Source organism: Schistocerca americana, chromosome 7 (genome assembly GCF_021461395.2).
Source record: "Schistocerca americana isolate TAMUIC-IGC-003095 chromosome 7, iqSchAmer2.1, whole genome shotgun sequence".
In the NCBI taxonomy this organism is placed as follows: Eukaryota; Metazoa; Arthropoda; class Insecta; order Orthoptera; family Acrididae; genus Schistocerca; species Schistocerca americana.
This window is the reverse complement of record NC_060125.1, coordinates 159,336,594-159,349,031: the sequence shown is the minus strand read 5'-3', so window position 1 is coordinate 159,349,031 and position 12,438 is coordinate 159,336,594. Positions and strand designations below refer to the sequence as shown.

The 12,438-nt window shown below is 36.2% G+C and overlaps 1 protein-coding gene and 1 long non-coding RNA gene across 8 annotated transcripts in view; one reads left to right on the top strand and one right to left on the bottom strand.

Annotated features, from left to right (window-relative positions):
• LOC124621942 overlaps positions 1-11,744 on the top strand; it is an 84,583-nt gene extending 72,839 nt beyond the window's left edge. Inside the window, exons 2-3 of the long non-coding RNA XR_006980589.1 lie at positions 7,633-7,822; positions 11,052-11,744. This is a non-coding gene — a long non-coding RNA (uncharacterized LOC124621942). The remainder of the gene's footprint in view (positions 1-7,632; positions 7,823-11,051) is intronic.
• LOC124621940 (elongation of very long chain fatty acids protein 4-like) overlaps positions 1,964-12,438 on the bottom strand; it is a 50,542-nt gene continuing 40,067 nt past the window's right edge. For all 7 annotated transcript variants that reach the window (XM_047147452.1, XM_047147455.1, XM_047147451.1 and 4 more), the window contains exons 6-8: positions 7,657-7,784; positions 3,257-3,406; positions 1,964-3,160 (exon numbers count right to left, since the gene is read on the bottom strand). In XM_047147452.1, coding sequence (XP_047003408.1) covers positions 3,032-3,160; positions 3,257-3,406; positions 7,657-7,784 — 407 coding nt within the window. In that variant the 3' untranslated portion in view covers positions 1,964-3,031. The remainder of the gene's footprint in view (positions 3,161-3,256; positions 3,407-7,656; positions 7,785-12,438) is intronic.

The following is a 12,438-nucleotide window of genomic DNA, read 5'->3' as shown; positions in this document are numbered from 1 at the left end:
CTGCAACAACAAGTATTTTCATTTGGATGATCTATTAGTTGCCACCTACTTTACACTAAGAAGTTTTTCAGTCTTTTTGACTATCTAGAGTGATAAACTGCAAATTGAAATTTGGGAATGGCCATTTAAATTTCTTGGGCCAGTACTTTACACTGGAAGTAAGTTTTTTTGGATAAGAGGAAAATCAGTACACAAACTAATTCTTGCAAGCCATCCACTGAATGACACTTGAAGCTGTTTGAGAGACTGTGGAGGTTTTAGGAGCAGTTAGTGCATTGCATATTTCAGCAGCCAGGAATTATAAATTGCAGGAGGACAAGATTCACCAATGTGTCTGACTGACAAAAGTGCAACAAAGAAAAAGATGATTTGACAAAAGAGTATCAAAAATATGAGGTTGTAAGGTGACTGATGAAGATTCACAGCAATTATTTGCTTTTATTAAAAAGTCAAGAAGTGGGAATTTTTAAAAATTGTCACCTTTCATGATGGCTAGAATTCCACCCTTACAGCTCTACTTTTTATGTTTTTGATATCCAAGTGAGGCGAAAGCCTTATATGCTTCTCAAGACATGAAAAAACGTTTGAGTAATAAGACATAAGTCAATGCGCAAAAACTTGATCTCCACATGAAGTGTTATTTGTTGCTGTTATTCAATTTCATGATTTTTCTCATATGTATTTGTTTGTATATCAGTTTCACATATTAACTGAAGCATTCCCTCAAGTTTTAGAATGGGTGATTGTAAGCTAACACAATAGTCATTTCAATTTCATCTTTTTTCATTTTTATCCGCAATGAATATAATCTTTTTATAATGTCTTACTTACTCAAGATTCAATAGATTGGATATGCTGTGACTGAACTGTAATTTATTCTGTCTGAATGTATGGGAGAAATCAAAAAATTATATGTATCTTCAGGATATACAGTGAGGAAGAAATGAGATTTGTGAAAGTATTTATAGTAGTGTAATGCCTGACTTTAGCTTTTAGCTGGATTTTGTTACATTTAGTGAATGTCAGTGCATTTCAATTCTCAGATAGATGGGGCATTAATATGCAGAGTGTAGAAAAATGACAGAAAATAGGAGGAATATTCTTAAACAGCAGATGTGATAAATAGAAAAGGTGTGAACAGAGCCTGTGTTGTACATGTTGTGGATGCATTAAATGGTAAGATGTGAACTATGCATGTGACAAACACCAAGCAGTCACATGAATGTAACAATGACAAAAGATGGTAGCATTATGATGTAACTGGATGGCATTTACAATGGATCTAAAATTCAAATCAGAAACTGCTATGTGAGTTTCATGTACAGATTTCCTCTTTATCTAGTTTTAAGGACTGAAGTATCCTGTTAGCTGCATGATGAGTACCAATCTATAGTGTAAGCAGGCCTCTAACTTTACAGCATGCAGCTTCTGATTTTTCTTTAATAAATGGCATTACAGTAATGGAAGCATTAAGTTATCTGCAGGAGACAAACAGCAGTTATTTCATAGCACTGAGGGAATAGCAGCATCTCTGCTTTCTTTGTTAAGTTAATAACAAGAAATTTAATTATTAATAACCCTGACTTTGTTCTGTTTCTCCAAAGATTCTCCTTCATAATGGGCTCTATGGAAAATGATGAAAGGATAAATGAATGAGTTTGAAATTAGCATTTGAGACACTATTTGGCTATGGTGCAGAAGCAGTTGACTGAAAGATCATAGATATTTAACCACTTGATCAGCTGGAAGCTAGAAAAAATTTTACTAGTTTGTATTGCCATGAGACTCTGAATCTGTACATCTGCATTACTTTTTATTTGTGTCACTTTCTGAAAATTCTCTGCAGTCCCCTTGTAGAAAGTTGTTTATAAGTTAATTTTGCTGACTAAGGTATGCTGGATAACATAACTAGAACAAAGTAATGTTTTCCATGTATAACAAAAGTTTTTATTGCTTTTGTCATTTGTGTAGCATGACAGAGTGTAAAAATGACAGTAATGAAAGCACACAATTAATGAAAAGTGAATAGAATGATAAACATTTCTCACAACATATGTTCTGAAACAGTAAAAATATGCGAGCTTGCAAGTTAGAGTTACATCAGTTTTATATTTCACACAATTATGACTGCAAGTCAACAGAATGACATGTCATAACGTATAAACAAAAATCAGAATTATGAGACAACTATGCGGCACACACTCATAGTAAATGAATATTTGTTAATTACAGCCTCAGTTTAGAATTACATGGCAGTACACAGTTGATATTACATTCTTGTACCTGAGCATTAATTGACAGTATGTGTAGAAATATACATTTTAAACTTGAGTTTCAGTAGCATTAACTGCCAATTAATAACTTTACATTGATCCACTTTCATTTATTGCTTTAGTTATTACATTGACAGATTTTCGAGTGAAAAACCTTAAACCATAACAATTAAAGTCTTTACTGTTCATTGAAATTGTTACACTTTCATTGATTGTTTCTTTCTAATAAATTCACATTCTACTGTGTTACTTCCTCCTCTAATTATTTTAAATAATATTTATGGCTTTAGTTAATAGTATTGCTTTGATATTACATTTTTGTTAACTGTCATTTGTGTTGTTCCTATTAATTACCACTTTGAATCACTTTGCTAACAAATATTTGAGCACTTACATTCACTGGAATATGTAAGGGAACTTACCTTCTCACTGACTATGTCAGCTAAAAAAAAATTATGGTCTTGTATCACACACACACGATTTTCAGCCATACAAAACACTTGTATGTTGTCTTGGATCAACAGTGACAATATCAACAGCACTCACCCACTGTAGTGAAAAATAGACTTCAGATGAAGAGCACTATTCATCTAACATTATCAATCAATTGCGCACCAAATTTGTACAAATGTTCTGTTTCATCAAGAAACAGAAAATAGTTTAATGTCTTCTGGAGCAACAACACCACTGAGTCATTATTAGTGTCTCAAAAATTTCAGGTTTGGTGACCAGCACATATTAGTACCTGCACATTTTATTTATTTTATCTTTTTACTCCTGTCTTCAATAATTCCATTTGATGTATGGTTCTTGAATCCATTCTGATGGACTTCTTTGCTGATAGATCTCCTATAAGAGCTTTCATTACCATCAAATATTTTTGATCCCTAAAAATGAAATAAATGAAAGACATTAATATCAATTTTTTTTGTTTAAATGAGACTCTTTGAAGATATTTTACATGCATCAATTGTAATTCTTACCTTGGCTATATATGCTTTTGCATAAAAATTTCCAAAGAGGGCAATGAAGGACATCATATAAATTACTAGTGTATACTGCATCCATATAGGAAAATCACAGCCATTTCTAATACCATTGATACCCATTATCATTGCAGTTGTGAACTGAATCTGCAACATACAATGCTTTATCAGTAATAAATTGGTCATTTATTTTTTTATCTCTTGTCACTTGAGTTACTCTATTATTTTTGCCTTTTGAGATGATAGGTATGTGATATTTACTTTACAGATCTGAGCTCTGAAACTCAGCAGATTTCACACACACTATTTTCAGTTAAAATATATATATTTTTTCTGGTTTCATCACCAAGCAGTTAGTTTTGCTCATAAATGCAGTCACATGATATTCTGTAAGAAGGAAAATTTCATCTACATCTACATTTATACTCTGCAAGCCAACCAACAGTGTGTGGTGGAGGGCACTTTACATGCCACTGTCATTACCTTCCTTTTCTGTTCCAGTCGCGTATGGTTCACGGGAAGAACGACTGTCTGAAAGCCTCCATGCGCACTTGAATCTCTCTAATTTTACATACATGACCTCCTCGGGAGGTATAAGTAGGGGGAAGCAATATATTCGATACCTCATCCAGAAACGCAACCTCCCGAAACCTGGCGAGCAAGCTACACCGCGATGCAGAGCGCCTCTCTTGCAGAGTCTGTCACTTGAGTTTGCTAAATTTGCTTGAGAAAACTATAAAATGAACATTTCTTACCTCCAGGAAGCAAAACCCTGAGACTGCCAATCTTTCCTTCATTGCCAGTGCCCTCTATCCAGCATTTGTCAGGACCATCATAGTTCATCTCCAATTTTATGAAGAACCAACCTTACCCATATAGGGGCTATGGCTATAATGAAGTTGCTGCTCCCAAAGACATTTTAAAGCTACTGCCAGCTCTGCCCCCACTCAGTGTACCCCTTCTGTTTAGACTCGGTGTAATCACACAGTCAAATGTGACATTGTTTTCAAAGAGTTTGTCCATCATTTATCTGAGCTGGGGCATGGAAATCAGACCAGTATTTACCTCATTAGATGACAAGCACTGCCCAAAAATACGATCCAGGCTGGTTGGCACACTGGCCTCCAACATTAATAATGAGGTGGATTTGATACAGGGCCACATGCCTCTCTGTTTCCTGGAAGCAGGCTCTGTAATGCACATGCCTATCCAGGTAGGTACCAAAACTGCCAATAGACAAGTATAAAAGTAGAAAAAACTATATGAGGTTGCCTCCAAGTTCTCACAACATGTGAGCCCCTTTCAGTCTATGTCGTGTTTTGTAGCTTTCTTCAACATATCACTCTTTCCTCCCCATTGACGGAACTAATGATTCCTGAAGCTATGATAATTGTTTCTAGTTTTATGTGTGTCTGCAAGAAGTAGTAAGAATTTTTCCTCTTGGTGGTTAAGCATATACCTCTGATTCAGTTTCCTTGTTATTTCATAGTTTTCACATTAAGCACACTGGATAAACAGTAGTGCCTGTTTTCATACGAAATCTCTAGATAAATATCCAATGTATGAACATTTCCAAAAAACAACCAGAAAGGAAAAATGACTTACTCAATCCATAACTCAACATTAGCATGACACAGATTTTAAATTCTTAGGCCTGTAGGCCTTTAGGATAACACCAAATGTGAATGCTTCACAAGATATTACAATACGAAATTTTATTCTGACAAAATTTTCAACCTAATGCAGACATAGACAGATACTAATTTGGAAAAAAGCCATTACACTATTCATAATGCAGCCATCTTCCACTTGCTGTTTCTATATTCTGAGAGTGTCATTTTTTAGAAAAAAAATGATCATATATATCAGTATTCAAGGCAGAAGCTTGAAATTCATATTGTAATTGTATGAGTCTCACTTTATAAATTGTTCCCTTTTAATGCATGTGAACAAATTAACAACAGAACAAATTGAAAGCCCAAGCAGGGCTTGAACTTCAACAAATGAACATAAACTTAGGAAAAGAGGACTACAGTACATGATTACAGCACAGTCACCAACCTGCAAGAGCTGTTGGATCCTTTTTGGGTAATACAGTGGACATTAGACTTTTGTAATTGGACAACTATGTCTATTATAATTATGTTTTAATGGAAATTCTTAAATGTAATGTATTTCCTTATAATATAATCCATGAAAACATTGCATGTTATAGTATTTCACAACTCTGAGTCATTCTATGATTTTGGATTTAAATATGGAATTTGACCCTAGTGACATAACGTGAAAATGTGACCCAGTAAGGTAGAATTGCTTCTCTTTCCCTGTAGCAACTGTGCTCCACTATGAAACATGGCATAGAGAGAAGGGAAAGGGCTGAGAGTGAGAGAGCAAGAGAGAGAGAGACAGAGAGAGAGAGAGAGAGAGAGAGAGAGAGAGGGGGAGAGAGAGAGGGGGAGAGAGAGAGAGAGAGAGGGGAGAGAGAGAGAGAGAGAGAGAGAGAGAGAGAAGGAGAGGGTGTGGGGTGTGGAGGGGGGGGAGAGGGGGAGGAGAGAGGTAAAGAGGGGAACAATTATGTATATACCTTCTGAGTACATTAATTAACATATTACAATAAGATGTGAATGATACACAGACATTGTTTACATTAATTTCACTACTCTGTACCAGTGTTTTTAAGTGTTTCTCGCCAAGCATCACCTGCTTGATATCCACAGCCACACTAAAAAGAACACTGATTGCCAACCTACACTGGTCACTTAATGAGTATCCAAGCTTTGCACACAAAATACAGAAAACTTTATATAGGTAACATATATGTCTGTCCGTTGTAATAAGTGAAAAGCACCAGTTTGCTTTTGTTCTACAAATGTCTGAAGATGTCCTTGTAAGCCAAAAACCAGTTTACAATAAAAGTAATATTGTAGAACAAAAGCAAAATGGTGCTTTCCATTTATTATAATGTTGTTCTACCAAGAACCGACGGAAGATTCTGTTAATCTGTCTGTTGTATTTAATATAAACACTCACAGGGGTTGGACAAAAATATGGGAACACCACAACAAATGCATACTTGAACATAAATGCAGAGGCTAGCTGAGCATACACATTGCACTGTTATATCTGACAATGAATGGCCCCTAGGCAATGTCCTCAGTGTGTTACAAGTGACAGTTGTAGTCAGAAGTGTTGTATGTAGTTGCTAGTGCAGTACATCAGAGATAAGTGAATTCGAACATGGGAAAATTGTCAGTGCTTGTTTGGTGGGTGTTTCTGTAACCCATTTGTGAACCCTGTGAGTACCAAAGCAACATGAAGGAAGCTCCATAAGCAGGGGATTGCAGAGTTAGCTGGAATTCCAAAACCACTAATTAGTGATGAAAATGCCTGTAAAAAGAAAATGTGAGGCTGATGCCATCAAGCCTGAACTATGGCACAATGGAAGAATGTCATTTGGTTCAGATGAGCCTTGTTTCAGATTGTTTCTAACTTCTGGCTGAGTTTACGTCCCAAAAGTAAAAAAATGGCAGGGGTTTGGTGATGATTTGGGCAGCCATATCAGGATATTTCATGGGCCCCATGGTTACTCTGCAAGGACACACTACTGCTAAGAATTATGTGACCATTTTGGCTGATCAGGTTCATCCCATAGTACAATGTTTGTTTCCCAATGGTGGTATCGTGTTCCACGATGACAGAGCCTCCATTCACCCAGCTCACATTGTCCATGACTGTTTTAGTGAGAACAAGGATGAACTGTCAGCACAGTCACCAGATTTCAGTGTCATTGTCCTTTTGTGGTCTACTTTCCAGAGAAGGGTGTGTGACTGGTGCCCACCTCCACTGTTATTACCTGGAACTACCTTTTTTTTTCAAAAGAATGGCATAAGATTCCCTTGAGAACCATACAGAATCTGTATTTATCCATTTGGAGATGACTGGAAGCTATTTTGAATGCTAACAATTTTCGTATACCATAGTAGGGATGGTAATGTGTTGTGTTTTTTAGTGTTTCCATATTTATGGCCACCCCCTGTAACATTCAGTTTTTCTTTTCAGTCATTTCTTAAATAAATAATCTAAAATAATTCTTAATTTTATAAGTTGCAATGTTTCTACCTTCAAATCAAGCCTCATCTATAAGCATATGACTTCCAAACCTGTCTTGTGAAATGGTGAATTCAGAAAAATGATGATTGCATCATTTGATGCTGAACATGAGTTGTTGTTATTATTATTATTATTATTATCATCCAAATTTATCTGTTTCCACAGTAAAATTATTCACTTGACATAATGTAAATCTACCAATTAGCTATTCAGATGTCCTATAAGTGCATAAAGAAAAGTGACATTTTCTTTTCTGTTTACAGAGACTACATATATTGGTAACTCACAAGCTGCAAAATGGTAAGGTATTTCTTCCACCACAGGTACTTAGCTACTGCTGGGCCCAGGGCAGAAAGCCCATAATATGTGTACATCAGTACATGGATGAAGCTATTAGCCATTGCTGGAAGGAAGGCTGAAAAACAAGGATACATACCTTAAATACTAATCCAAGTAAGAACACTTAAAACATTTATACTACAGAGAGACAATATCCACTTTTTAAATTCATCTAAATAAAATTGAATGGTAATAATAACACTTTTAAAGGAAAATAATATTGCTTAGTATAAAGAAAGTTGTATAATTCACATAACCCATTACACATGGTAAAATTGACACTTACTGTTCCCACAAGTAAAAAAAGTGAGGAAATATTTTTAGTTACTGAAGGATTATGAAAGCATAAAACTAGTACGTATTTTGTATACATGGGAATGAACAATGAAAATAGTGGGAGACATCTGAAAAACAAAGAGATCACCACTCAGTGAATAGAGGCACTGTTGAGCAGTGGCAAGGCACTTAGAACACAACGATACAAGCTATGCTGTGTCCAGGCACTGTGTGTGTGTGTGTGTGTGTGTGTGTGTGTGTGTGTGTTTGTGCAAACGCACTCTGAGGATAGCTGATAATCCTTTTCTCGAGTGTGTCTCCTGCTTGATGCCTTATCTACTCAGTGACTGTTCATCATATGGAAATGCACTCTATCTTTATCAGTCCTTAAAAAATATTTATATTTCACCCTGGATTTGCCATTGCTCTATATATGTTAAAAAAAAAATCAAGAAATTGATATGCTCAATGGCAACAAATTATGCGGACTGTTGAATGAGAAATAACCATCTCTGTAAGCAATCATAAATTTGTACTTATTGGTCTCTGATGCACTTAAAATCTTTTCACAACGAGTAGCACTGCACTACTAACAACTGGGTATGATTTCAGATGAATGCTGGTAAATGTTGCATACATATTAAAAAATTATAGTCATATTGTTGAAACTAGACACTAATCCATAGACACCATTTATGTTGAATTGCAATCATAACAGTACACCAGCTACAGAAATAATAAACTAATAAGCTTTGTACAACAGTGGCACTATGAATGCACCGCTTTATGGTTCCCTGGAATGACCCTTTGACATGAGCTGTAAAAGTCCCTAGCATGGGCTGATTTATGAGTGATAGTTAAATTTAATCAGTTAAATTATGGACAACAAATTTTGGGACAAAATTTCTGGCCAGAATTTACCTTAAGAGGTCATGTGTGTAGTACTGCTGATAGACACATATAAAAATAACTGTGAATCACTTACTACCTTTTGGAGCTAACTGTTTCTTCCATAGGATTGAGAGAGGGATAAGTTTGGGTAAGTGAAAAAGGAAGGGTAGCTCACTTAGACCCCAGACTGAGAGGGACCCCCTATTGTGAGGATGAGAGCAGACAAAGATGAAGGGGGAGGCATCACAGAGAGCAATTAGAGGTGATACTTTGGCAAGCAATGTGCCAGCTTCAGTCCAAAAAGCCTCCCAAAAGTTGTGGAAAGTACAATTAGGTGCTCCTCAAACATTGGTGTAGTACCAGAAAATTCTTCCAAATAGGTGCTGCTACATGGCAACAGGGAGTATTCAACAAACACAGGTGCAAATAGTCCTCCTCAGCACCAATAAGACACATGATACAATTCAGTTAACATTTGTTACAGCTTCAGAGTGTGTTACTTAAGCATAAAGTTAATCTCAGCCCCATTTCCCTGCTCCCTCTTCTCTTCCAATTAAGCGTTTCAATCAGCTTGTAATATATGTTACGGACTTTAACAGCCATAGTAAAAAGTGGGGACATGTGGTACAAGATGGAAATAAAACTGCTCTCAAAGACCGGGTGGAAGTGAACAGTCTCCACCTCATCTACAATGCTAACCATTCAGTATTTTTAGATCTGGCAGATGGCAAAAGGGTTATTCTCCTGATTTCTCCATAGTGTCCTCACCAATGTTTAGCAATGAAAGTACGACACAAAGGGAAGTTGTCAAGTCATTCCCACACAATCAACATGGGCCAATCATCCATTATGGTGTAAAAATCTCAATTATTATCTCAGTTCCACATCCTTGATGGGACCAATTTAAGAAGAGGGTTGATGGCACTGTCCAATGGATCTCTCCAATTCCTGCCACTTAAGAGACATTTGTCAGCACTTTAAATTCTAATGCCATGAAGTTCATACCATGTGGATTTAAAAACATCCGTACATACCTGGAAGGGTGGAAGAATGCAACAAATTGTACACACAATATCAGCAGTCAGACAGTGATACAATAACTGAAGATCTCTTGAAGGCTCTCAATCAAAACAGAAGAGATAAATGGCACAAGACCAAAACTGGACTGAATTTTATGCAATCCAATTGTAAAGCTCAGAGCCTTATAAGGAAACTTCATACAGATCCACATATACCAAGAAGAAATGCACTCAATCAGTTAAATACCAAGAGATCTCATTTGGAATCTTGCATGTTATTTTTACATATGTGAGCCCACCTTAGCCCTGGGATTTGTGAAAACAAATAAACCTGCTGGTTTTGATGGAATATGTTTGGAGTTCCATAAAGCTGTAGGCCTCATGAACAAAACAGTCTCCTATAGTTACAGTGGCCAAAATGGCTTCCCCTGCATAGTTTTTCATTATGATGCGGAACGATACTCAGAAAACTTTTATGTCAACTGACTCTGGTCACAGAAGCCTACACAGCTATAAATGTCTCCTGTGATTCTTCAACAAAATTTTGCGAACTGGAAAGCTACCAAAGATATTTAGAATATCTAAAATAATCATAGTTTTGAAACCAGGCAAAGAAGAACTCAATGCAGCTAACTATTGACCTGTCTCCCTACGCAGCATGACACAAACTACTGGTGTCGCTAATTCCCAACCAAGTCCAAGAAGTCACTGATAAAATAATGCCAGCTGAACAGAGTGGCTCTAGAGAAAGACAGAGTTGCTGTGATGAAGTCTCAACTATCACAGCATTGTTGGAACCAGTTTTCAGAGGGGCTTACCATCAGCTACAGCTTCCATCAGTCTGACAGCAGCTTATGATACCATATGGAGAGAAGGGTTTGTAATATAAGAGACTGAGATTTGCCTATTGAACACTGTATAACCAATGTAGAACACTTGTATATTTCATTTTTCATAATTAATCTTTCAGTTCTTATATTGCTTCATAGCATTGCAGTAGTACTATTCAATTATGCTAATTTTTTGTAATTTTTCATTTATATGTACTCATTATTCTATAAACAAACCAGCTGACTAAATCAAATAATAATAACAATATGAAAAACAATGTATTGTTAATGATGTAATTAATGTGAAATGAAATGTCGTGTGGCTAGGGCCTCCTGTCGGATAGACTGGTCACCTGATGCAAGTCTTTTGAGTTGACGCCACTTTGGGACTTGTGCATCAATGGGGATGAGATGATGATGATGATGAAGACAACACAACACCCAGTACCTGAGTGGAGAAAATCTCTGACCCAGCCGGGAATCGAAGCCTGGCTCCTTGGCATGACAGCCCATCGCACTGACCACTCAGCTATCGAGGTGGACAAATTTTCATATAAAGACATCAATTCTGAAAAATTATATTCACTGGAAAGGTGCTTATATTTATTGATATTCTAATTCTTGTGGACAAATGTTAAAGCCCAACATAAATAAAAAAAGTATTAAATTAAGGTAAGTGTGGGAATTTTTAGACTTCTGTAAGCAGTTGCTGCCTGTTGGCTTCTGTCTTGGGTTCTTCAGGCAACATTTGTTTGACAATAGTTCTTATGTTTCACCAACAAGAGTGACCGGCATTGTCAAAGCTTCACCCTCCATCCACATCTAGTAATGACGATGCTAGGTTCTTGTGCTGGTGAAATGTTAGAAATATTCTCAAGAAAACATTGTCCAAAGAACCCAAGAAAGTCAGCAGGCAATGTATAAATGTGTAAAGTTTGGCAATTTCATCAAAAAATAAGAATGTTAGGTGAAAACACTATAGCAACTGTGCTTGAGTAAATTGTCTAGCAAGTCTTAAAGTGAATTTTGTAGGGAAATCATTTGCATTACATAAATGTAATTTTGGTGTAAGTTTTAACAAGGAAGTAAACAGTTAAAAGGTGACCATGGCTGTGACTGCTTGCTCAACTCAAGGTAGTATTTACTCAGCTTTTGTTCAGTCTTGGGTTAATGTTGGCAGTATTTGGTTCACATAGTTTTCTGTGAATAAATGTGGCTCTTAAAGAATCATTTGTGTTGGGTTTGTATTTCCAAAAGCAAGATTTATGTATGAAGAAAATGCAACCCAAAAACACAGAAGTGTAGGACATCTGAAGCTAAGAAGAATAATGTGCTTACTTTGTCGACAACAGTGGACATCCTCAGTTCATCAAGCTATGTGACAGTAACAAAAACTATTTTTTTCTATTAGTTGCAGAAAAATCATTAATAACTTAGAGTAAAATAGTGTGTATAAAGTTAATTTTTAAAAATCAGTTACATCCAAGATGAGAGTACGAACATCACAGGTGCTCAAGCTTGTTGAAGTAATTCCATGTCAGAAACTAGTAACTTTAATCAACAACATGCTCTCTGAATGGAAAAGCCAACAGATGGAGAACCTTGAAGATCGGGTTGCCTCAAGGATTAATCCTGGTTCTCATTTTGTTTAATGTTATGTTCACAACATTTCAGTTATTAGTTTCAAGAAAATCCAATATGTAGATGACCTAGC